The sequence below is a fragment of the Myotis daubentonii genome, chromosome 9, assembly GCF_963259705.1.
Source record: "Myotis daubentonii chromosome 9, mMyoDau2.1, whole genome shotgun sequence".
In the NCBI taxonomy this organism is placed as follows: Eukaryota; Metazoa; Chordata; class Mammalia; order Chiroptera; family Vespertilionidae; genus Myotis; species Myotis daubentonii.
Window position 1 is genome coordinate 1,814,002 of NC_081848.1, and position 26,802 is coordinate 1,840,803.

The 26,802-nt window shown below is 58.9% G+C and overlaps 1 protein-coding gene and 1 pseudogene across 6 annotated transcripts in view; one reads left to right on the plus strand and one right to left on the minus strand.

Annotated features, from left to right (window-relative positions):
• POU2F3 (POU class 2 homeobox 3) overlaps window positions 1-26,802 on the minus strand; it is a 92,788-nt gene that overhangs the window by 65,478 nt on the left and 508 nt on the right. For all 6 annotated transcript variants that reach the window (XR_009454336.1, XR_009454337.1, XM_059707609.1 and 3 more), the window contains exon 2: window positions 17,986-18,054. Coding sequence is in view for 4 of the 6 variants with exons in the window: in XM_059707609.1 (XP_059563592.1) it covers window positions 17,986-18,054 (69 nt within the window). In the remaining 2 variants the exon portion in view is untranslated. The remainder of the gene's footprint in view (window positions 1-17,985; window positions 18,055-26,802) is intronic.
• LOC132242389 (small nucleolar RNA SNORA73 family) lies at window positions 13,328-13,505 on the plus strand (annotated as a pseudogene).

Consider the following 26,802-nt stretch of genomic DNA (forward strand, 5'->3'; position numbering starts at 1 on the left):
CAATTCCCAATCGGGCCACGTCTCAGGACCCTGGTAAACCCCGGGGCGATGGAGCTGGTGACCGAGCTCTGGGAGCTGGGCGCATTGTCGTGGGTTCTGGCCGCTTCTCCAGGCCGCGCCTCGTCCTAGGCCAGGGGCTTGGCACGTTCTGTCCCTCTGACTGTGCTGCCCTCTCTCCCTAGAAAACACGCAACCATCCTCCAAACCCACTCGATGCCACACCCCCTTGAAGCTTCTCCGAGCACAACAGGGGTCTCCTCCTCTGTTTCCACGTCTCTCGTTTCCGTCTCTCAGAGCCCAGGCCACACTGTGTAGAGTCTGTCTGTTCCCCTCAGGAAAGGGTGAGCCCACCGGCCTCTTTGCATCTCCTTGTCTGTGGGTTATTAGATCTTACTCCTCGTTGCACCTTGAGGGCCTGAACTGCCCTGCACAGCGTAGGTGCTGGATGACTGTGTTCGCCCCAAATGGCGGAGGAACGCCGTGGAAGCACCGCCGGGGAGCTGAGAGGTGCAGGCCCTCTCGGTGCCTCTGCAGAAGCCTGGACACCTTCCATCTCCAAGCTCTCGCTCCTCCTTGGAAGGCAGTGACCACTTGCAGAAAAACAAGGCAGGACACACCCAAGGAGACGCAGGGACATTATTTTAAAGTTGAACACTGAGGCCCCGCCCAGGCCACAGCTCAGAGACCTGCGTCAGTGTCAAACCGGGTCTCTCCACCCCTCCTCACACAACGGCCCCGGTAATTGCACTGCATTCACGGCCCAACACAGAGAAACGGGTTAAACGCTAATGCACAGCTTAGAGGGTGAGCCGGATAGAGGGTGGTTGGATTTGGGAGTGATTCAAAGCACAGAGTAAGATTCATACCGAAAACTGGATAATGGAGTCAGGACTAGAAAATATTTTGGTAGATTCTAATCAGAGGCCAAAACCAACAAGATAAAATGTAACAGGAATTAGTGCATTCAGGTTTAAAAAGTCACCTCTATAAAGAAAAGATGGGGAGGGTGAACTGCACACTTAGAAATGGTGAAGATGGCAAAACTTACATTTAAATTTTATGTTATGTGTTGTTTTGCCCCCAGTAAAAATTAGAAAGGAAAAAAGGAATCTGAAGGTTTTTCTTTTAATTGGGAACTCTGCTTTGACAAGTACTCTAACCCAGAAATCTACTTTTCTAACTTATATTGGGTAGTAAAATGCAATAGTCAAATTACAGTCTGCTCAATAGGACCCGGCCATCCCACGTCTCGGCATATAGCCAAAGAAGATGCGAACAGGCCATTGAAGAGTTACCTACACTTCCATGTTCATTGTAGCGTTACTCACAACAGCCAAAATACGGACACACCATGTGTCCCTCCTCAGATGAACAGACGAAGAAGGTGTGGTACAGCATACATACAATAAAATATTCTTCCACCGTGAAAAGTAAGGAAACCCGTCCATGTGCAACAATATGAATGTACCTTGAGGATATTATGTTATACCAGAGGCCCGATGCACGAAATTCGTGCAAGAGTAGGCCTTCCTTCTCCCGGCTGCCGCACCGGCTTCCCTCTGGCCCCCGGGACCCGGCTTCCCTCGCAGAGGGAGGCCCCACCCACCTGCTGCAGCCCGTGGGTTGGTGGCCTGGGCCTCCCTCTGTGGGGCAACCATGGGGTGATGGCCAAGCCCCTGACCAATCACATCGCACCCGCCTTGGCTGGCCTGGCGCCAGTGGGGTCATGGCGGAGTCCCGCTGTTCGGCTGTTCGGTTGATTTGCATATTACGCTTTTGTTATTAGGATGAAATAAGCCACACAGAAAAAGACAACAGTGCCGGCCATGCATGCACAGTGACACTATGTGTGGATCTAAAAGAAAAAGGTCAGCCTCATAGAGCAGTGGGAGTGGGGGCGGTGGGGAAGCTGGTGAGCGGGTGCTGACTTCCAGTAGAAGTGACTAAGTTCTGAGGACGCATGGAGACACAGTGACTAGAGTGGCTAACACTGTGTTGTACCATTGAAACTTGCTGAGAGAGTAGAGCTTAAATGTCCTCACACACAGAGAGAAAGATAGCGAGTGAGGTGACGCAGGAAATAATAGCTGGACGGAAGGACCCTTTCACCAGGTGCACGGGCGTCACCATGATGTGCACACCTTCTCTCACCTGTCAGGTGCTCTATGACGCTGGGAAGAAACTGTCTGCTACAACCTGAGTTTCTTCACCAATAACCCACCTCACAGCGGAACTACCGATAGAAATAAGCATCGCTGACACACAAGGTGATTCAAAGGTCAAGTATGCATAGTTTAAGAGACTTGACCATTGAGATATCTATATGCCGCCCTGGCCGGTGTGGCTCAGTGGACAGAGCGTTGGCCTGTAGACTGAAGGGTCCCTGGTTCGATTCCGGTCAAGGGCATGTACCTCGGTTGCAGGTCAGTGTATTTGCTCCTGCGGAGGCAACCAGTCAATGTGTTTCTCTCACATCGATGTTTCTCTGTCTTTCCCTCTCTCTTCCACTCTCCCCCCAAAAAAAGGCAATGGCAAAATATCCTCCGGTGAGGATTAACAACAACAGAAACTAAAACAAAAAGCTGCCTGCTTGTTGTATTTCACACTTTAAAGAGGCCAACTCTCCAAGAGAATCTAACGCACTTCCCACCTAAAGGACACAGGGCGGGAGTCCGTGGAATCAAACACGCTGCACCCCTGAGGGGAGGGAGGGGGAGCTGGGGCCAGAAACACATGTACAAAAAGAGCTCCTGCTGACCACACTCGGTGCCGGCCTGGCACGTGTGGCAGGCGTGTGCACAGGGCCGCGCGTCCGAGCACCAGCAGGCGTGCGGGTCAGTGCGGGTTCTGCCGACAGCATCAGGCCAGGCCAGGCTCCAGTGTTTAAAAGGCCCCAAGGAACTGGGCAAAGAGCATGAAGACCGAGATGGTAGAGAACCCAGATACCACCCACCAGGCAGAGAGGATGCACAGCTCAGAGGACACGCGCCTGCAGACCAAACCCTCTGCCGGGAGTCCTGTGAGCAGGAAATGGGCACTTTTTTTTTTTTAATGTGATCATGGTATTATTGCTAAAGAGTGAAATGTCTTAGAGATGCATGCTGCCATACTTAGGACTGGCATGCAATAATGTCCATAATTTATAAGAAAATGTTCCAGCAACAAGACTGGCAGAAACCTGATGGTTGTTATGAGTAGGCAATGAGTATATGGGGTCAGTGTATTTGTCTCTGCTTTTGCATGTATTTGAAAATGTCTACAATAAAAAGTTAAAAATAAAGTATTTTGTCCTAACCCGTTTGGCTCAGTGGATAGAGCGTCGGCCTGCAGATTGAAGGGTCCCAGGTTCGATTCTGGTCAAGGGGCATGTACCTTGGTTGCGGTCACATCCCCAGTAGGAGATGTGCAGGGGGCGGCTGATCGATGTTTCTCTCTCATCGATGTTTCTAACTCTCTATCCCTCTCCCTTCCTCTCTAAGAAATCAATAAAATATATTTTTTTAAATAAATAAAAATAAAGTATTTTGCAAAAATGGATAGAGCAAATAAATGTGCCAAATAATAATTATTAGATTATTAATTATATTTGTGAAACTGTTCTCTCTTTCCTGTATGTCTGAATTTTTACTTTTCTGTGTTTTTATTTTTCAAAATAAAGGTTTTAAAAAAACCACTTAATGAGGAAACACTTGAGATCACGTGGCATGGGGCCTCGGACATAGCACGCGCGTCAAGAAACACCAGTGGGCTTCTCCTTCCTCCCCAGACACTGGCCCGGCAGCCACACGGCCATGCCTGCAGCGCAGAGCAGAGCAGCGGCCACGGGAGGCGCCTGAGAAGCAGGCTTCACCTCCGCATGCGGAAAACGTGTTCACACGGAGTGTTCCCATCGACGGAGCTTCCGTTGCGAGGAATAGTGAGCAAAGGCTGCTTAGTTCAGGGGTGTCACTGAAGTGCTTGTTTAATTAAGGGGCAAGTTAGCATCAAGAGGGAGTCTCAGGTGACTTCTGAAACTTCTTCCATCTCGGAAGTCTTTTTTTAATAACTTTTTTTATTATTGATTTCAGAGAGGAAGAGGAGAGAGAGAGAGAGAGAGAGAGAGAGAGAGAAAGAGAGAGACATCAATGATGAGAGAGAATCCTTGATCGGCTGCCTCCTGCACGCCCGCTACTGGGGATCGAGCCAGCAACATGGGCATGTGCCCCTAGACCGGAATCGAACCCGGGCCCTGTCTGTCCACAGGCCGACGCTCTATCCACTGAGCAACACCAGCCAGAGCGATGAGGCGTTCCTATTCACTCCGTTTTAGGTGAAGAAACGGAGCCTCATCAAGGGTAGCGATAGGTACAAAGCGGCAGAGCCTTTCACGTCTGGGCGGTTTGGGGAGCGACCATCCCGGGGAGACAAACCCACGCCTCCAACGCGGTGTGAGGTCTTCCTCCCACCCGAGCACGGATCCACTGCTAGCGCCTGGAGACTCGCCAAAGCCCCACTTAGCATCCCAACCCAGCGCCTCCCTGTCCCGCACGGCTCCGTCCGTCTGTACTGAAGAGCCTTCTCGGAGTGAGAGGCAGGGCGGCCGGGAGAGGGAGTCCCCGTCCTTAGAAAATGACAGTTAGTGACCAAAAGAGAGGAAAGGCCCCCGGAATTAGTGGGGAGTCCAGGCTCCTAGATGAGCCTCCTGAGGCCAGGATGGACCTAATGCCCAGCAGAGTCCTGATGACAGAGGCCAAGGATGGCTCTGCAGGAGGTGCCTGGGGGTCAAGAGCAATGTCCACTCTGCCCTCCACTCTACATCGGCAGGCAGGCTGGGGCTGGAGGGACCCCTGTCCCTGGGGAGACAGGCTGGGGCTGGAGGGACCCCTGTCCCTGGGGGACAGGCTGGGGCTGGAGGGACCCCTGTCCCTGGGGAGACAGCTGGGGCTGGAGGGACCCCTGTCCCTGGGGGACAGGCTGGGGCTGGAGGGACCCCTGTCCCTGGGGAGACAGGCTGGGGCTGGAAGGGCCCCTGCTAAGCAGATGCAGGAGTCTCCCTGGCACCAGCCCGGCCCCTGGCCCTCAGCTCGAAGGCCCTGATTTGCATGGCTTTGGCAGCGGGGATGTGAGTTTGCCTGGGGAGTCACTTTCTGGGCAAGGGAGGTGGAAGCACAGGAATGAGGAGCTGTGCGAGAGGACTGTTCACTTCTGCCGGAAACACTGCAGGGCGCTCGCTGGGCAAGGCCAGCCTCTCCGGGCTCTGACGGCCCCTCCTCACCGGCTCCCGCCCAGCAGAGCCCCGTGCCTGCCAGGGACATTCTGTGGCCACCTGGCAACTGCCTGGCGCTTGCTGGGGCAGCAGTGACTGAAGTCACCAGATCCTTGGAGACACTGCTGGGCAGCCAGCCACACCCAAGGCGCCCAGTGCGGCCACTCGCACCTGTGGACACGCTGTCCAGGACCCCGTGGACATGCTTGCTTTCCTATGACTTGAGATTCCAACTAGGAGCTGGGAAGTACTGCCCAGTGGTCAGAGCGCTGCAGGACAATACAGGAAAACTTGCTTTCCACACGACTCGGGCCAGTGGCTTACTTTCGGTGGCCCTCAGTTTCCCTCGGGTATGAAAACAACAGGGTCTGCATTCCTGCCCCCGAGGGGTGAGGGGCCCAGGGAAGCTGAGGAGCAGGACCAGGAGACCCAGGGTGGGCGACTGCCCGAGGAGCCGGGGGCCTGGGCGTCAGTCCCCACCAGCTGTGTCCTGGCCAGGTCACCTCACCTCCAGGGTGCAGGCAGCAAGGGCACCCAGCAGCCTCCTGCAGCCGCGCCTGGAGGACTCCGGACACCCGCCCCCTTCCCTTTTCCTTTTCCTAAGCTCAGTGCTCAGTACTCAGTGCTCAGGGCTCAGTACTCAGCGCTCAGTGCTCAGTACTCAGCACTCAGTGCTCAGCGCTCAGTGCTCAGCGCTCAGTACTCAGCACTCAGTGCTCAGCGCTCAGTGCTCAGTACTCAGCACTCAGTGCTCAGCGCTCAGTGCTCAGTGCTCAGCGCTCAGTGCTCAGTACTCAGCGCTCAGTGCTCAGCGCTCAGCGCTCAGTGCTCAGTACTCAGGGCTCAGTGCTCAGCGCTCAGCGCTCAGTGCTCAGTACTCAGGGCTCAGTGCTCAGCGCTCAGTGCTCAGTGCTCAGTGCTCAGTGCTCAGGGCTCAGTACTCAGCGCTCAGTGCTCAGTGCTCAGCTCTCAGTGCTAGCACTCAGTGCTCAGTGCTCAGTGCTCAGCGCTCAGGCCTCACTCTCCCTCCTGCCCAGGGCAGGAGGCCTCTCGGCTTCCTCTCCTGCTAGACGGCTGTGGGTTTGGGGTGTTTGTGATGTAAAGCCATGAAAACTGACGGACTCAGGCTTCCCGACACGTGGCCTCTATGAGCGTCCTGGTGATCCTTCCACGTGTTTGGTCACAAGATGGACCTGAGGCCTTGCGTCTCCCACAGAACCCCTTTGCTCAGAGGACCCCGCCTCCCCCCAGCGCCCCTTCGATACATGGGAGGTACCTCACCGCCACCTTCTAAGTTTTTAAGGAAATACGGTTCCTATTCTTCTCCATCTGAGCTACAGAAGGGACCCTCGGGCTCCTCGCACGGCCCCCTTCTCTCCGGGGGACACACACTGGCACGCAGTCAGCACAACCGCCCAGGCGCCTCACGGTCAGGGCCGAAGTGAGGAGCATCCTTGGGAGCCGTGCAGGTTCCAGAAAGTGAGGCCTGGGGCAGGCCACACGCAGCGGATGCGGCAGGGGAGCCATCCCCGACCCCGGTCAGAACTCCTCGTACCCCAAACACCCACCTTCAGCCCGGCCGTGGCTCAGGGGTTGAGTGTCGGCCCAGGAACCAAGAGGTCGCTGGTTCGATTCCTGGTCAGGACACACTCCTGGGTTGTGGGCTCGATCCCCAATAGGGGGCGTGCAGGAGGCAGCCGATCATGATTCTCTCTCATCAATGTTCCCATCTCTCTCTCTCTCCCTCTCTCTTCCTCTCTCTATAAAATCAATAAAAACAGCCCTAACCGGTTTGGCTCGGTGGGTAGAGCGTCGGCCTGTGGACTGAAAGGTCCCAGGTTCGATTCCGGCCAAGGGCATGTACCTTGGTTGCGGGCACATCCCCAGTAGGGAGTGTGCAGGAGGCAGCTGATCGATGTTCCTCTCTCATTGATGTTTCTAACTCTCTATCCCTCTCCCTTCCACTCTGTGAAAAATCAATAAAATCAATAAAAACATTTAAAGAAAAAAAAGAAATCCACCTTCAAAGGAACCTGAGGGGGGGGGGGGGCTGCCCCAGCACCCACCCTCAGAGAAGCAGGAACCAATCCCTGAGCTCCACGTCGAGGCCAGCCTCCCTCCATAACAGCCCAAGGGCCCTTGGACGGGCAACTTCAGACAACACCCCTCTACCCCTTGCCCAGCCTTGAGGAGAAGAGGTTCCAAGGAGTTCAAGGTCAGTAAGAGACCAGCTGCCTGTATCCTCACCTCTTCCCAGGTGCAGTGGGGCAAGTGGAGGGTGGGGGGCGGGGAGGCGACGGGGGGGGGGGGGGGACCTCTGGGGCAGGGGCCTGCAGTCAGGCACCCAGATGCCATGTGGCTCCGAGGGGCATGTGTGTAGAAGCTCAGGTGGGAGATGTTAGCTCCCGTTTGCAGAGCAGCTCACACTTGCGCAAGCTGCGCTAACGTGGCCTCCTTCCGTCATTCCTCAGGCTCCTAGTCTGCAGCTGAGGAAGCTGAGGCTGGCCCCGCACCGGGGCAGGAGGGAGGGACCGCGCCTGGCGCCCAGGACCCTGGCCGCGGACAGATGACAGATGCGCAAGCTTATTCCTCTGCTTTGCACTCTCAGGTCTCACTCCCGGGAGCTCTCGGCAGAGGGCCCTTCCCTCAGTGGAGTGACCACCAGGGTGCCGTCTCCCCGCTCTGGGCCCAGGTGCCTGGGCTGCAGGGGCCACTGCTGAGGGATGAGGGTGAGGAGGGGGAAGCTTTGTCCGCAGACAAAAAACAAAACAAAACAAAACAAAACAAAGGGTGGAGGGGGGCTCCCTGAGGTGGGGAAGGGCTCCTGGAGGGGCCTCAGCGCCAGCATCGCCCGCGGTGGCCTTGGGAAAGTCATCCCCCTTTGCTGACCCCACGCTCCTGCCCGTAAACTAGGAGACCAGGCCCAGATCAGAGCATTTTAAAACATTTTGGCAGCAAAACACTGTTTTCAAATAATAAGAACTAATTACTAGCTGACGTGTATTAAGGCTTTACTACGCACCACGCTCTGTAGTGAACATTTTACACACATGACAGCATTTATCCTCCCCACCCTGTGAGTAGGTGCCCCATTAACCCCATTACACAGGTGAGGAGGCCAGAGCCTCAAAGGGCTCATACCTGCCCGGGGCTACTGATTAGTAAGTCACTGAGTACAGACTGAAACCCCCTTAATCTCCAAAATATACAGGAACTCATCACCTTAACAAAAGGAAGACAAACAATCCAATTAAAAAATGGGCAAAGGACCTAAATAGACACTTCTCCAAAGAGAACGTACAGAAGGCCAAGAGACACATGAAAAAATACTCAAAGTCCCTGATCATCAGAGAGATGCAGATCAAAACAACAATGAGGTACCACCTCACACCTGTCAGAACGGCTACCATCAACAAATCAACAAATGACAAGTGTTGGAGAGGATTTGGAGAAAAGGGAACCCTCGTGCACTGCTGGTGGGGATGCAGACTGGTGCAGCCACTGCGGAGAATAGTATGGAGTTTCCTCAAAAATTAAATATGGAACTGCCGTTTGACCCAGTGATTCCACTTCTAGGAATATATCCCAAGAAAACAGAAACGCCCATCAGAAAGGATATATGCACCCCTATGTTCATAGCAGCACAATTCACCATAGCTGAGATCTGGAAACAGCCTAAGTGCCCATCAGCAGATGAGTGGATTAAAAGCATCTACACATTTTTACTACGCAGCTGTAAAAAAGAAGGATCTACTACCATTTGCAACGGCATGGAGGGGCCTGGAGAGCATTATGCTGAGGGAAATAAGCCAGTCACAGGCAAGTATCCCATGATCTCAGTCACATGTGGAATCTAATGAACCCAATAAACTGATGACCAAGAATAGACCCAGAGCCACAGACGCATGAAGAGGCTGTTGAACCTCAGAGGGAAGGCAGGGGAGGTGGGAAGAGCTCAACCAATGAACCTGTGTGCATAGATGGCCGCCCGTGGACACAGACAATGGGCTGGGGAGGGTTGGGGGGTGCAGGGGATGGGAGCGGCTGGACGAGGCTAATGGGGGAAAGGAGGGCCTGTGTAATGCTCTCAACAGTAAAGACTTTTTTTTTTTAAAGAAAGAAACTGAAACCCATGTCCACACTACCATGCTATCTCCAAATACCTCTCACCCGGAGTCGCTGCAGAAACTCTGGGGGAGGGTCCTTGGGCCCCCCCAACCCTGACACCCCTCTACCCATCCACCCCCCCCCCCCAACCCCGGCTCCAGAGAGCCTGCCACTCTCAGCACTGGGTCCTGGAGGAGCCCGGGAACTGCTCTCTCCTCCTTCCTGAGAAGGGAAGGCAACTGGGCTCGGATGGGCCCCAGGAGCCCACACTGGCTGAGGGGAAAGACCCCTCCATTGGGGGGCTCCTGGGGGAGTGACCACTAGCTCTGGGAGCAGCTCCTGGAGCCCTTAGCTTCCTGCTCCCACACACAGTGCGTGTGAGTGTGGCCGCGAGCGGAGCGGCGGGCACTATGCTTCCCCACCCACAGCCAGGACGCTGAGCAGGGCTGGGCGTGAGCGGCGCGGCTGGGACCTGAAGGCAGGCTCCGGCCCCAAGGTCCAGGGGCTCAAGGACTGCACCTCGGGCAGCTGAAGTCAGGGGCCCTTCCCGACCAGCAGAGGAGCGGGAGGTGAAGCAGTGCACACCATCAGTCTTACACATTCTGACGTGTGTGCCAGGAGCTGCGTGTGCTCGGCAATCGCACACCTGAGAGCTAAAAGGGCCTCAGACACCTCACGCTCAGACCCACGTCCAGTGCCCACCCTCAGGCCCGAAGACGGGACGCTGACTTGTGCACGGGCACAGATTAGCGGGGGAGGAGAACTCAGGGTCACCGGTCCTCACACCTCCTCGGCCACTCGAGACTGTCCTACTCCCACAGCCCCGGGAGGTGGGCCTGAGCCCGGAACTGGAGCTCGCTCCCTCCTTGGTCTTCACGCCCGAGCACCCTCAGGTCACTGGGAGGTAAACTGAGTCCTGGGACCGGAAGGGATGGAGCCCAGCTGGTTGTTCCTAAGACGCAGCCTCGCCTGACCCCCAGCCGGTCTCCGGGCCTCAGAGAGGGCGTGAGCGACCCGCCCAGGGCCGGTTCCCTGTAACAACCCAGCGGGGCAGACGTTTGCCAGCGCTTAACCCCTCAGTCCAGGCCGCCCTCCGAGAGAAAACCATCATCAGGCTCATTTGAATTTCAAAAGACCTCTCCCTCTTCCCCTCTCTGCCCCACAGGCTCTGAGGCAGGAATATGGAAATTCACCCTGAAGTATGGAAATCACCTCCCTATGCAAATCAGCCACAGGCCCCTCTCCGGCCCACCACTGAACTGCTTCTCTTTCCAGCAGCTCTTGGGGCTCCCTGGCTCCCGCCTGAGCGGGCACCGGAAGGGGCTGGCGGGCGGGAAGAATGTCGGCAGAAGGCAAGCAAGTAGGGTGCCCCTCACCCAGGTGCCCAGCCCGGCCCACATGGGCCAGGCCACCTGCTGCACCTCTGACCAGGCCACTCAGGCTCGGCCAAGGCCTTCCCTCCCCCGCAGGGCGAATCCCAGGCCTGGCTGGTGGGAGAGCAGAGCTGGGGGACATGCCCTCCTCCTCGGGGGCAGGAGAGGGGAGGCCTGGGGTCTTCCTGGTGCCAGGGCAGGAGGTGACCGCACAGCTGAAATGTGTATGTAAAATGTCATGCAAATGAGCATCTATTATTCTCTGAGTCAATAGCACGGGGGTTATTAGGAGAGGCCTGGGTCCAAGGCCTGAGCCCCGCCCCCCAGTCTCTCAGGGCCCTGCTGCTACCCAAGGAGGCCCCTCCCCCAGCATTCGTCCTCGGAGGTGTCAGGGGGGCCGCCGAAGAGCCAGTGGCTGAAGTCCCCAGAAGTGAATTCAGCCTTTGCGGGTCTCTTCGTTCTCTGACCCTGGCCGCCCTCCAGGCCCTGAGGTTCCAGCAAGGGGGACGCAGCCTGGGCTGGGCTGGGCCGACCTCACCCAGCTGCCCTTTGGAGGGTGCTGAGCTGGCTCCTCCCCACGCCTCCCAACCCACCGAGCCCTACCCTAACCGTGGGCATCTGGGCACAGCCCTGGCTGGGGACACCCTCCACTGGATGCTGGCTGAGCCTCCAGTCCCATTTCTCTGCCCCTCCGAACCCCTCAGACCTGAGCTGCCTGGACCAGGAGCACTGCCACTGGGCACCCGAGTTTCCTCCAAGCGTTGTTTTGTTTTGTTTTTTGTTTTTTTTAATCCTCACCTGAGGATATTTTCCTGTTGAGTTTAGAGAGAGTAGAAGAGAGAGGGAGAGACAGAGAGAAACATCGATGTGAGAAACACATTGATTGGTTGCCTCCTGCACGTGCCCTGACCAGGGCCCAGGCTGGGGAGGAGCCTGCAACAGAGGTACGTGCCCTTGACTGGAATCGAACCCGGGACCCTTCAGTCTGCAGGCCAACGCTCTGTGCACAGAGCTAAACCGGCCAGGGCTCCCAAGGGTTCTGATATTGTGAGTGAGTCTGTGTGTGTCTCTGTCTGTCCGTCTGTGAGCTTAAAGGCGGGGGCAGAACAAAACAGACGTGCATTTCAGTTGCCTGGATTTGGGCCGTTCCTCATGATCCCGAGATGCACACTGACTGGCTGCTCATTTCACTTTAAATTCTTTCCTGCTCTTTTCCACACCCGGGGGTCACCCCCCCGCACCCCCCCCCCCACTGTTTCTTGAGGAGGAGTGGCACCCAAGAGATGAAGGCATTTACTCAGGGCTGTGGGCGGGTGCAACACTGGCCAAGTCTCTGGAAGCTGCTCAACACCTTGTCTCACCTGAGTGTGGGGTTGGCATTCCAGCCCTGCCAACAGGGTAGCCCGGAGCCCCTCCCCTGTGGGGACCCCCTCTCCCCTGCCGGGACCCCCTCCCCTGCCAGGAACCCCTCCCCTGCCCGGACCCTCTCCCCTGCCGGGACCCCCCCTCCCCTGCCGGGACCCCCTCCCCTGCTGACCCCCTCCCCTGCTGACCCCCTCTCCTCACACCAGTGCCCACAGCGGGAGGAAGAGGAATGTTGAGGCCCTCAGATGCACCGGGAAAGGGCTCTCCTTTGTTACTGGTTTAAATTTTATTTCCATCGCCATTTTCCCTCTCTGCGCCCCCCTCCGCGCCCAGGCCCCTCGCTGCTGTGGAAGGGGTGACTCGGACCCGGCACTGGGCGGTGCTCCCGGCAGTGCCCGGAGGAAGAAGCCCGAGAGCTCAGGCTGGTAGGAGAGACGTGGCCGCCCGCCCGGACCCTGCACTGTTCCTTCCCGTGCTTCTGGGGCCAAAGAGAGGGCAGCCGGGTGCAGGAGGGGCACTGCCTTCCAGAGGCCCCGGAGGAAGAGCCGCTGGTCCCCGGACGGCCCAGCCCACAGCCCTCGGAGCCGCAGGCCCTGCCTGGTCTGCCCTACGGGCGTCTATGAACGAGAAGTAGAGGTTTGCCCTGGCGGGTGTGGCTCAGTGGATAGAGCGTCGGCCTGCGGACTGAAGGGTCCCGAATTCGATTCCAGTCAAGGGCACGTACCTCGGTTGCAGGCTCCTCCCTGGCCTGGGCCCTGGTCAGGGTGCATGCAGGAGGCAGCCAATCGATGTGTTGCTCTCACATAGATGTTTCTCTCTTTTTCTATCTCCCATGTTCTCTAAAAATCAATCCCCAGGCGAGGACTGACAGCAGCAGGGAAGTAGCTGTGAGCTGGGCGGCGCGGAGGGTTCTGCAGCTGGTTTATGGGCTCAGGCCCTCTGAGGGCCGCAGGCAGACGGGTCCTGGCACCCAGGCTGCTCCCGCGCCTCCCGCACACAGGGCTGCACCCGAGGCCTGGGAGGCCAAGGGGCCTCATCTCCACCACAGGCCCCGGAAACCAGGCGGGAGGAAAGCCCTGGCGTGGGAGGGCGACCCAGAGGCCTGGCTCGTGCTGCAGCAGGAGGGCCTCGGTGAGAGAGGAGACTGCCAGGCCTGAGGAGGATATTGTATAAGAGCAGAGGGGATAGATGTGATGGGAAAATAAAATCATAAGAGAACAGAACAGATGGCCAAGAGACATCGTGGCATTAGCTTTTCTTAATAAGAGGGAAACACATAGGGCCCTGCCCGTGGTGTACGGTCCCTTCCCACACGGCGGAGAGAAAGCCGCGCCTCGAGTCTGCACCTGCATCTTCCTACACCTTCTCAGTCCTGTGGGCGATGACTGAGGAGATAAACCATGCAGGAAACATCTAGAAAAAGAAAAAGGAAAAGAAAGAAAGAAAGAAAAGAAAGAAAGAAAGAAAGAAAGAAAGAAAGAAAGAAAGAAAGAAAGAAAGAAAGAAAGAAAGAAAGAAAAGAAAAGAAAAAAGAAAAAGAGAAAAAGAAAAGAAAAAAAAAAAGAGGGAAAAAACAGCCCCAAGAACAGTACATTTTTTCATTTTCCGGGGATGGTTTGAAATGTCTCCAGAGGAGAGAGAGGTGTGGACAAGATGTCCGCTCTGAATCCCTACCCTCAAGTCTTCGTATGGGCGCCCCCGGCCCATGTCTGCATGGACTGGGGCTTCATGTTTCTCTCCGGGAGGTGGGGGCGAAGCTGGCACAGGCCGAGGCACAGGGTCAGTCACCAGGCTCCAACCCCAGGGGCCACCTGGCTCACCCCTCCCTCCTGCTCCTGCCGCCGGCGAGACACCCAGGCCAGCGCAGCAGGCAGGTCCCACATCTCTCAGCGACGGGCCGGGCCAGTCTCCTGAACGTTCCTGATAATCACCAGCCTGATGATAGGTCGCATTTGTGCTGCTTTAATCCTCACCCGAGGGTGTTTCCATTGAGTTTTAGGGAGAGCAGAGAGGGAGAGGCAGAGAGAGAGACACCGATGTGAGAGAGACACATGGATTGGTTGCCCCCGCACACACCCCAACCAGGGCCTGGGCCGGGGAGGAGCATGTGTGTGTGCGTGCACGTGTGCATGCATGTGTGTGTGTGTGCACATGTGTGCATGCATGTGCGCGCGCACGTGTGTGTGTCTCGCGCGTGCACAGGCTCCTTAGGAAGAGCTGCCGATAGGAGACCTTTGCACCCCCCCAGCTCCGCACGCTCCCAAGGACGGCCTGGATGTCCCTCGCTGTCTGCCCGGGAAAGGACTGCTTCCCTGGGCATGTGTGGATGGAGAAGCCACCCTCTCCCCAGCCTCTGCCTGCTCCTGCCACCCCGCCTCTGGGCCCTGAGGAGGCTCCTGGGGACTTGGCAGGGGGAGCGGGGGGCGGGGGGGGTGCTGCAGTGCACGGACTGAGAAGGACCTTCTAGTCTTGGGTCAGATGGTCCTTCTCTCCCTGGGACCCTGGAGAACCACCAACCTCTGGGCTCCCCTACAGCTCCTGGCCGTTTCCTCTTTACATGGAAAGCTCAAGTGTGAAGTGAGGAGACTTTCGGCCCAGGTTCCCCAAACAGCTGCTCGCCTGAGTGGCCGGCCCGAGTGTGGGCAGGCGTCAGTCCCTCTCCCGCACAGACCGGACAAGTGGACAAGGGCCACCTCAGGCATCTGCTCCACTGTCATCTGAGCTGCGGGTGGGCAGGGCTGGCGCCTCGCGAGGCTGGGGCAGGATAAGAGAAGGGAGAGAGAGAGCTCTCTCAGGGGCCAGGGTCTCACCCTCCACAGAAGGGGAGTGAGTGGCCCAGCCCTGCCCCGGCTCCCCAAGGACCTGGCCCCCCGCGGGCGGGCACTGCCTCTGGAGCAAGACCCGCCCACTTTCCAGGGCTGGACACCCCTCCCTCCTGTCACTCTCATCTCCCTGCTTTTCTCTCTCTCTCTCTCTCTCTCTCTCTCTCTCTCTCTCTCTCTCTCTCATCTCCGGTTCCCCCGTGCTAGTCCCCAGTCTCCCCACTACCACCTTTGGCTACAGAGTGCCTAGGAAGACCAGGTTTCCTTTGTCATTTGCTAGGTGTGGGGTCCTGGGGCGGGCGGGTGAAGGGGCTGCAGGAGCAGGAGGGGGTGGTGGGAAAATCACCACCCCACGCCCTCACCTGCCAAGTGGGGACCTCGTCTCCCTGCAGGGGACTGAGCCGACCGTCTCTGTCCTCTCCTCACTGCGCGGTCTGCTGGGACCAGTGTGGTCAGACGAGTGGGCTCGCGGCAGGGGTGCGTGGGGCTCAATCACCCCTGGGAGCTTGTGGAATGCGTTGGGCATCTCCTTACCAAGCACTCCAGTGAGCCCCGATGCAGGGAGCGTGCAGCAGGGGGTGTGGGGGTGACGGAGAGGACAGTGCAGAAATCCAGAAACGGCTCGCTCCAGCCTCTGCTGGGGTGGGAAGGACGGACGGGCAGGGCGGGGCCTTCCCTGGCCCTAGAGCTGTCACTCTCTGAGACCTGGGCAGCTGACCCTCCACCTGCGACTCCCAGACAGGCAGGACGAGAGGGAAAAAGACTTGTCTTGCCCCGTTCCTTCCAACCAGGCGTCTGTGTCTGGGCCTGGGAATGCTTGCCCTGGGCCCTGGCTGTCTGGGCCTGTGAGGATGGGGAAAGCGCCTCCTCTCCCAGCTGCCCCCAAACCTGTGCCTTGTGGGGATTTCACACAGCACAGAAGGCGCCCTGGGGCACTGGGGCTTTCTAGGTCACCTCTGTTTATAGTTCCCTTAAACCCAGACACAAACCACCTCTTCATTCATGCCCTGCTGGGAGGAGGGATCTGCCTCTTAAAACCCCAAAGAAAGCCATTAACCCAGCCGGTAACCATGGTGACGCATAATAAGCTCCTCTGTAAGAACTGAGTCACAGTGGCTTTCCAGGAAGTGTGGTTGCTTAATTAGTGACCTCTTTTTTCTCGCCCTGGAAAACATGCAGCAATTTGATGATCACCTAATACGGGTGCTCCAGCCGCTGAGCTGGGCCGCGAGGAGGGAAAGGCTCGCGGGGAGGTGCCGGCAGCGTGGACTCGTGGTCTCCTTGGAGTCCAGGAGCCACACACACACCGTTACTGAAGGTGAAAGGAGAAAGACCACTCTCCGGGCCGACCAGCTTGGCAGAAATGAAGGGGAGAAGGCCCCCAGCTGGCCGCAGCCCCCGTGCGCCCCGTACTGCCGGGTCACAGAATCCCAACGATGCCATTCAGTAGCGATGGTCTCAGCCGCCATGAGCCACGCCCGGTGCTAAGGCCTTACACGCCCTCCGCCGCCGGCTCTCAGCCAGCCTTGAGGATGTGCACGAGCTGTCCCTTTACAGGACGGGGAGGCTAAATCCACGTATTGATCACGCACCTAAATCCACGTATCGGATCACACACCGGGGAGCGCAGAGCTGCGATTCCCACCCGCTCTGTCCAAGCCTAAGCCCAGCTCCAGGCCACCTGCTCCTGCCCCCCCCCCCCCCCCCCAGGCACCGTGGCTGGGCTCAGGTCGCACACTGATTGGCAGTAACCCTGAGATGACGTCAGATTCCGAGTCTCAACCTATGTTCAACCTGGATTCTTTCTCCTTCGACTGTCTGTCCCCAGCTCCACAGTCCCCGAGAGGAGGCCAGCCTCGCTCAGACTGTCAACACCTCCTCCGTCCACCCCCACCCCGGGGAGCGGAGCCCTTCCTCTCCTGGCACCCCCCCCCCCCCGGTTTTTCTCTAGGACAGTGTGTCAGAGCCAGGACTGTGCCCTTCTCCAGCTGGACTGGCTTTAAGGCCTCGTTGGAGTTCCTGAGGTTGGAAAGAACTGTCTCCTCAATTGGGAAAGACGGGTCTCACCCCACAGAACCTCAGGAAAACATACTCAGCTAGTGAATCACCTGCGAAACAGATGCCACGGGCCCGCTCGCCCAGCTCAGCTGTCTCCACACGAAGCCAGCGAGCAGCCTCCACGCTGCTGTGCAAACAGACACTGTTTCAGTATGAAACTGGGGGCAGAAATGGAATCGAGAATGCATCCTGCAGACGCCCCGCCCACGATAACCCCATTATTTTATCCCTTACCCAGTCTTTTAGCTTCAAGAATGGAACTGGACGGTACCTGGAGACCTGCCTGAAGACTGGGAAGGTATTTCACTCTGGGGTCACGATTCCTTTCCATTTCTAATGTCTGCATCTCCGGTGACCCAGATGAAAGGCTAATTGAAGTCTTGTTGGGATGCTATTAAAGTTACTTGGTGGGGTTACAATTCATACTCATCTTTCTTTAAGTTATTTTTAATTATATGGAGCTTTCAAAGCAAGGCCTGAGCTAGAGAGTTAAAAGCAGGCAGGCATGAAACTTTCTTCCCATTCTCCCTGCCTCTCTTTCTTCTTCACAGCCAAGGCCTCCCTCCGCGAGTCCCCACACCCACAGCTTCACCTTCTCCAGCACCTGCCTCTGCACACGGGTCTTGAGGACCAATGAGAAATCGGGGTGAGGGGGGAAGGCTCTGGTCTCCATGCTAAGACAGCACCTGCCGGGAACACGCCTGCTGCCTTAGGGGGCTGGAGTGGAGCATCAAGACATGAACCTCCTCCCTGACTTTTTTGTTTTGTTTTTAAGGGTCTGGCCTTCTTCTAGCCAAGTTCGAGAGGTTCATCCCCCTGCAGATCAAGGTGTACGGTTCAAAGGCTCGGGTCTTACCCATGTCCTCGGGGAATGCCTTCATTCCCTCGGGCCCACCTTCTGGGTCTGATTGGCTAAAAGACCAAGTGAGAACAGATACCGTGTTGTTGGAAGATTTTCAACAACTCTCTCACACTCTGCTTTCCTGCCCCGCCCCAGAAGAGAAGACCTTCTTACCTGTGTCCACCTGGCTGAGGGCACCGTGACCATCTGTGGAATCGGCTACGTCCCCGCTCATCTTGATATCTGTAGGAAAAGCACAGCTGATTTCAACAACAGGTCATGCTTTTTCTTGCTATGACATATGTGGCTTTAACCAAACAGCAACAGTGAATGTGTAATTTACAACAACCATCCGACTTTCAGATTCCTGGTTTCTGGACCCACAGCCATTACAATATTCATAAGGTCCGGCACACCTCTCCTCCTTCCACACTTGCCTCCCTTCCCTGGCCTCCCTCCCCTTCCTCCCAGGCTCCCAGGGGTTGCTCACCTCATATTATTTATGGTCATTCCCTCCCATCACCAAGCTCCGTGGGAAACATGTAACAAGGGGAGGGGTAGAGCGGGGGTGGGAGAGAACTCTTGCCATTCTCCATCCTCGTTTGCTTTTGGATTTGGGGAATTTATTTTACTTGTTAAAGTTGCATAAGAAGTGGCCATCTTTCCTCCTCCCCCCATAATAACCCTCTCCTGCAAGGTAAGAGTACCTTGCACTAAGGCATCACCCTGTCACCTCTCTTCTCCGATTCCTGCCTCCGGACCTCAGAGGTCAGCAGCCACTCCCCAGGAATGAAACCCAGCTCCTCCGGAGTCTCCCTGGAGAGCTGTCCTTCAAGGTCCTTCCCTTCTCTCCTACACGTCCAGAGCGCCCGGGGACACCGGCCCCACAGGCGGGTCTGGGCCTCCCAGGAGGAGAAAGCCTAGCAAGGCCCATCTCAGCTCCCTGGGCTGTGGGTTTGCCTCTCTGTCCTGCTCCATTTCAATGAACTAAACATTAACCCCAAGGACAGCTGCCAGCACCTATGAGGCCCCAAGTGAACTCCAGAGTCAGGAGAGAGAAGGAAAGAGGCATTTCAGCCTCACTCTCTCAACTACGCTCCTTAGTAAACACCCAGAAGAATCTATAATAATAAAAGCGTAATATGCTAATTAGACCAAACGACCTTCCAGATGAAGCGGGGCTGTGAAGGAAGCCCAGATCACAGGTGCCTGCTGGCGGTCGGAGGAAGGAAGGCCTACTCTTGCACGAATTTCGTGCATCAGGCCTCTAGTATTTTATACAAATCGCGTGGATCCTCACCCCACCTCTTCTCTGGGGCAGCATTTTAACTCTTTCAAACCAGATCAAGTCTCCATGAGCCAATTTGCATACCTGGCTCGCCAGCCAATCCCAGGTAAGCAGACAGTATTCATTTGCATACCTGGCTCGCCAGCCAATCCAAGGTAAGCAGACAGTATTCATTTGCATACCTGACTCACCAGCCAATCCCAGGTAAGCACACAGTATTCATTTGCATACCTGACTCACCAGCCAATCCCAGGTAAGCACACAGTATTCATTTGCATGAGTTCATGAGCAGTTGGCAGTCTGGCCATAATCAGGATGCAGGGAAAGGGGGACCACTTCTCCAGGGCAAGTGGGAGCAACCTGCTCATTTGAGGGGCAGGAGCAATAAGGTGTGTGGCTCTGGCAGACATTTACACTGTGGCCCTGGGGGTGCAGTGACTACAGGGCAGCAGGGTTGACTTCCCTGCCTAGCCAAACAGAGATGGGGAGTCCAGAGGCTCTCCAGCCCTTAGGACATCCCAGAAGCCAGGGAGACCGCAGCCACGCCCGGCCACCTCTCCCGTGCACTGCACTGAGGAGGGCATCTCCTGAGCCCGTCCTTTCTGCTGCAGTTGGAACTTCTCCGTCAAGTCTGTCCTGCATGAAGTCACAGGCTAACTAGTGCAGGGCACTTGGGCACATCTGCAAAGGGCTCTGGGCTGCTCGCCTTGGTGCCAGCGGCAAATCGGCTATGCTTCACCCCCTAAGCACTGCCCCGGAGCTGGGCCTGGCCTAGCAGAGTGCTCAGCCCTCACCCACCCGTAGGGATTCCTGGCAGCGCTGAGAAAAAGTCAGTGGCTGCTGGGGGGGTCGGAGGGAGGCGAATCCTCCACTTGGTGATTTTTTAATTATATATATATATATTGATTTCAGAGAGGAAGGGAGAAGAAGAGAGACTTAGAAACATCAATGATGAGAAAGAATCAATGATTGGCTGCCTCCTGCACGCCCTCACCGGGGATCAAGCCGCAAACCTAAACTTGTGCCCTTGACCCTGGACATGTGCCCTTGACTGTAATCAAACCCGGGGCCCTTCAGTCGGCAAGCCGGCACTCTATCCACTGAGCCAAACCAGCCAGGGCCCCTTGGTGACGTTTTAATCTGCTTCAGTGGTGCCTGTCATTCAAGGCCTGGGTTTGGGTAGCAGACACACCTGGGTTTAATTCCAGTGCCATCGCATCAAGTTGGGGGATCCTGGCCACATACCAGAACCTCAGTTTTCTCAACTGAAAAATGGGAACAAAGACACTTCCCAGAGTTACTGTGAGGAGCAAATAAAATAGTGCCTGCAGCCTGCCCTGGCACAGAGTGAGCCTGTGACACACCAATAAGCTGAACAGAGGCAGGTTGGGAGGTGAGCCCTCTCCTAGTACAACCACCAGCTTCACTCCCTGTCTCAGCTCTGTGATCATCTGGCCGCTACCTGGGGGACCTTTGGCATTCTCCAAATTCTGATTTCGCCTGAAAAATACTCATGTAGACAGGAGTTCAAGATTCAGTAAGGCTGGGCTGACGATCAGAGACCCTGAATCAGCTTATTTCAAACTCCTGACCTTTAAGAAGGGTACTGTTTTGTTTTTAGCTAAATCATCACTCTATGCCTGTAACCCACCCTGCAGTGCCTTTCAATCCGCCCGAGGCCGCCCTCCTTTCCTGGAGCTTAAGAAGCGGTCCTGCCTGTGTGTGGACGGGATGTGAAGGAGTCACGGGTCCCACACGCACACTGTGGCGCAGCACTGGCCCTCCGGGCTGGACCGGACCTGAGCCTGCGTGGGGGGGCAGCCTGAGGTGACCTGGGGAGCTCCTCTAAGTCCCACGGGAGACTCCTCTGCTGAGAACCGGTTCCTGCCGGTAGGAGCTAGGGCCGATGGGTGGGACGAGCTCTTGGGTCTCAGCCTAAACATGGGCCAACACCGAAACTCCCCGGGAAGCCGTCACCTTCTCCTGTCAGACAGCTCGCGGGTGAGCGAGCGAGGTGCGGGCGGGCCGGGCTCGCTGCTCTTATCTCAGTTGCAACCAAGCAGGCTCTTTGCCATCACTCCCGCCCCGGGAGGCTCGGCGGCTCTAGGTGAGAGCGCAGATACCAGCAGCCGGCTCTCCGGCACCCCACATGCCGAAGCGGGGGCAGCACGTTGGCGGCCGCCTCGCCCCGCCCTGTGCCTTGGTGTGACCCAGGAGTAGCCCCTCCTGAGGCATCTGTGACCCAGGATGTGTGTGAACCGCAGGAGCCAGGCCCTGGGGCGTCCCCCCCACCCCGCCCCAGCTGCAGGCGGTATCCTCCCTGCCTCGGACTCCGGGGTCCAGCTCCCCCTGACCTCTCACGTGGCACCATGATGGGGCATGTCCACCAGAGGACAGTCAAGGGGCCCAGCCGTTCCATCTGGGGTCGGCCAGGACTCCCTCTCTTCCCTGCAGGAGACTCTCTTCAAGAGAAATCCACTCCCTCGCACTACGGGCCTTCCGACCACAGGGAATCCCCGGCTGTCACTGACCCCTTTCCCAGCCTCAGGGGAGCAGCTCGCAAGGAGAAGGCAGAGAGAGAGACCTGTGGCAGCCGGTGCGCGCCTCTGGCTGCTCCCTGCGCCTCTCTCTCCCCTCCTTCCCTGTCTGTCTGCCTCGCTCCCTCTCACCTCCCCTCTGCCTGGTTTTGGCTTGGGAGCTGGGGTGGGGTGTCCCCAGGTCCGGGGTGTCCCCAGGTCTGGGGACTTCATGCCTGCTCCGTGTTCCTGCTCCCACATGGGAGCTGCTCTCTGAAGTCCGCACGGCCCCGGCCCCAGGCAGACCTGGTCACGGCTTACACCCAGGTTATCAGAGCAAGAGGAGGGGCTGACTCCGGGCACAGGGCTGTGGCGCTGTCTGAAGGGCTGACTCCGGGCACAGGGCTGTGGCGCTGTCTGAGGGGCTGACTCCGGGCACAGGGCTGTGGCGCTGTCTGAGGGGCTGACTCCGGGCACAGGGCTGTGGCGCTGTCTGAGGGGCTGACTCCGGGCACAGGGCTGTGGCGCTGTCTGAGGGGCTGACTCCGGGCTGTGCGCTCCTGCTCCCAACCTTCCCTCCACCTGTGCCAGCGAGTCAGGAGGCGGCCCCAAGAGCCCAGGACTCGCGTTCACAGGGCAGTGCTGCTGGCAAGGGGGCAGCAGGGCAGAGGCTACTGGGAGGGGAATAGGGCCCAGACCAAGTTCCCACCAAGAGGCTCCTGGACTGAGAGCCCTAGAGAGGGACCCAGACTGAGCCACGCCACAGAGGGCCGGCCTCACAGCACAGCCGCCACGCCACCGAGGACCACAGAGACGGCCTGGCTTGCACGGCCCACCGTGGAGATCAGCAAAGAGAAGCTGCAAGTGTGGGTCCAGGCTGACTCCACAGAAAGCCTCCCTGAGGGGCCCCAAGCACACACAGGGCCCAGCACACACACAGGGCCCAGCACACACAGGGCCCAGCACACACAGGGCCCAGCACACACACAGGGCCCAGCACACACACAGGGCCCAGCACACAGGGCCCAGCACACACACAGGGCCCAGCACACACACAGGGTCCAGCACACACACAGGGCCCAGCACACACACAGGGCCCAGCACACACAGGGCCCAGCACACACAGGGCCCAGCACACACACAGGGCCCAGCACACAGGGCCCAGCACACACACAGGGCCCAGCACACACAGGGCCCAGCACACACACAGGGCCCAGCACACACAGGGCCCAGCACACAGGGCCCAGCACACACACAGGGCCCAGCACACAGGGCCCAGCACACACACAGGGCCCAGCACACAGGGCCCAGCACACAGGGCCCAGCACACAGGGCCCAGCACACAGGGCCCAGAACACACACAGGGCCCAGCACACACAGGGTCCAGCACACACACAGGGCCCAGCACACACAGGGCCCAGCACACAGGGCCCAGCACACACACAGGGCCCAGAACACACACAGGGCCCAGAACACACACAGGGCCCAGCACACACAGGGCCCAGCACACACAGGGCCCAGCACACACACAGGGCCCAGAACACACACAGGGCCCAGCACACACAGGGCCCAGCACACACACAGGGCCCAGCACACACACAGGGCCCAGCACACACACAGGGCCCAGCACACACACAGGGCCCAGCACACACAGGGCCCAGCACACACACAGGGCCCAGCACACACAGGGCCCAGCACACACAGGGCCCAGAACACACACAGGGCCCAGCACACACAGGGCCCAGCACACACAGGGCCCAGCACACACAGGGAGCGCAGCCTGAGGAGGAGAGATGACTCAGGTGACCCCGGAGGCAGATGAGCCTGCCCTGAGGATCACCTCCTTAGGGGTTCAGGCTCCCCTCTGGGCCTGGAACTCATGGGGTGAGGGGGTGTCTGGGCCTCCTCCAAGACCAAGGCCTGGGGGCGAGGCCCTCTCCTCCCGTCCCTGGCTTTCCTGTTCTCTGCTCCATCCTCTCAGCCTGCAGAGGCCAGGAAGCCGGTCCCAGCTGCCCCACTCCCTCCCCTCCCCCACCCCAGCTGGAGGGGGTGAAACCCCCCAGGAAGTCTCTGATCTTGGCCCTAAAGGACTCACCGCTGGGGCTGGGGGGGGGAGGGGGGCCGGGTGGGGGCAGGGGGATTTCTGAAGTCTTGCTCCCATTCCAACCCAGGCCTTCTTGGTGGGAAGTGAAGGAGGACAGGGACTCTGCCCCAGGTCGGCCCAGTCCCTTGTGGTGCCACAGGGTCTGGGAACAGATTTCCCCCAAACACAGGCTGATGGCAGGTGGTTTAGCTTCACCAAGCCCTTCCTGGCAGCTCCTGACACCTGGGGATCCCCTCAGAGTCAACAGCCCTGTTAGCCTGCCCTTCACGGGGTCCTGCGTGTCTTCAGGACTGAGACAGGCCATGGGACAGGCTGACGGGACAGGCCATGGGGCAGGCCGACGGGACAGGCCATGGGGCAGGCCATGGGGCAGGCCGACAGGACAGGCCGACGGGACAGGCCATGGGACAGGCCATGGGACAGGCCATGGGGCAGGCTGACGGGACAGGCCATGGGACAGGCCATGGGACAGGCCATGAGACAGGCCATGGGGCAGGCTGACGGGACAGGCCATGGGACAGGCCATGGGGCAGGCCATGGGACAGGCCATGGGACAGGCCATGAGACAGGCCATGGGGCAGGCTGACGGGACAGGCCATGGGACAGGCCATGGAGCAGGCCATGGGACAGGCCATGGGACAGGCCATGAGACAGGCCATAGGACAGGCCATGGGGAAGGCCGACGGGACAGGCCGATGGGACAGGCCATGGGACAGGCCATGAGACAGGCCGATGGGACAGGCCGATGGGACAGGCCATGGGACAGGCCATGGGACAGGCCATGAGACAGGCCATAGGACAGGCCATGGGGAAGGCCGACGGGACAGGCCGATGGGACAGGCCATGGGACAGGCCATGGGACAGGCCATGGGACAGGCCGACGGGACAGGCCATGGGACAGGCCGATGGGACAGGCCATGGGACAGACCATGGGACAGGCCATGGGGCAGGCCATGGGACAGGCCGATGGCACAGGCCATGGGACAGGCCGACGGGACAGGCCATGGGACAGACCATGGGACAGGCCATGGGGCAGGTCATGGGACAGGCCATGGGGCAGGCCGACGGGACAGGCCATGGGGCAGGCCGACGGGACAGGCCATGGGACAGACCATGGGACAGGCCATGGGGCAGGCCATGGGACAGGCCGACGGGACAGGCCATGGGACAGGCCGACGGGACAGGCCATGGGACAGACCATGGGACAGGCCATGGGGCAGGTCATGGGACAGGCCATGGGGCAGGCCGACGGGACAGGCCGATGGGACAGGCCATGGGACAGGCCATGGGACAGACCATGGGACAGACCGACGGGACAGGCCGATGGGACAGGCCATGGGGCAGGCCATGGGATAGGCCATGGGACAGGCCGACGGGACAGGCCGATGGGACAGGCCATGGGGCAGGCCATGGGACAGGCCATGGGACAGACCATGGGACAGGCCATGGGACAGGCCATGGGACAGACCGACGGGACAGACCATGGGACAGGCCATGGGACAGGCCATGGGGCAGGCCATGGGACAGGCCGACGGGACGGGCCATGAGACAGGCCGACGGGACGGGCCATGGGACAGTTCGACGGGACGGGCCATGGGACAGGCTGACAGGACAGGCCATGGGACAGACCATGGGACAGACCGATGGCACAGGCCATGGGACAGGCCATGGGACAGGCCGACGGAACAGGCCATGGGACAGGCCATGGGGCAGGCCATGGGACAGGCCATGGGACAGGCCGACGGGACAGGCCATGGGGCAGGCCATGGGACAGGCCGATGGGACAGGCCATGGGGCCGGCCATGGGGCAGGCCATGGGACAGGCCGATGGGACAGGCCATGGGACAGGCCATGGGACAGGCCGACGGGACAGGCCATGGGACAGACCATGGGACAGACCGACAGCACAGGCCATGGGACAGACCGACGGCACAGGCCGACAGGACAGGCCATGGGACAGGCCGACGGGACAGGCCATGGGACAGGCCGACGGGACAGGCCATGGGGCAGACCATGGGACAGGCCATGGGGCAGGCCATGGGACAGTCCGATGGGACAGGCCATGGGACAGGCCATGGGACAGGCCGACGGGACAGGCCATGGGACAGGCCGACGGGACAGGCCATGGGGCAGGCGATGGGACAGGCCACGGGACAGGCCGACGGGACAGGCCATGGGGCAGGCGATGGGACAGGCCATGGGGCAGGCCATGGGACAGGCCATGGGACAGGCCGACGACAGGCCACGGGACAGGCCACGGGACAGGCCACGGGACAGGCCACGGGACAGGCCATGGGACAGGCCATGGGGCAGGCCATGGGACAGGCCACGGGACAGGCCGACGGCACAGGCCACGGGACAGGCACCTGCAGCCTGCTCTACTCTCTGGGGTGGGCCTCCTCACGCCCTGCTCCTTCAGGAAGGAGAGCAGTTCACAACTCTGCTGGCTGCAGTCCTTAGGAACGGCCTTGGTGAGTCAGCTGCTGGTTGGAAATGGCCAAAGAGGCTCTGATTCCTCGTTTTCTTTGCTCGGATCCTCAGGCTCCCAGAAGGCCCACTCTACCCCCCAAGCCCACCCCTCAGGGGCAGTACCTCCTGCCCTACCCCAGCTGGGGAAGGAGGGTCAGCAGGGTGATGGAGGGGCCTTGGCTCACCCCAGGCCCACACTCCACTCCTGTGGGAGACACTGACTCCTGGGAACACACTCTATCAGCTGGGCCCCGCCCGAGACAGGAGGGCTCCTGTCTGATGGGGGGGGGGGGGGGGGCGCGGAGTGGAAGTGCCTCTGCCACGGCCTGCCCAGCCCTGCCAGACACCGTTGCCCCCACACCCGAGCCCACAGCATTGCCAAGGCCCACAGGCACCCAGCGGGCCCACCTTCACCACCTCCCAGCTCACCTGGGGACAGGTGGACTCACCTTTGGTGCACATGGACACCTGTGGCCGCAGCCCTACTCACAGCGGGGGCCTGGCATCTGCCAGGGGTGCCTCTGTGACTGCCTGCCCCCCGACCACACAGATGCCCACTTTGCCTCCACTTCACATAAATGCCCAGGACACCACACATGTAACATGTGGGTACT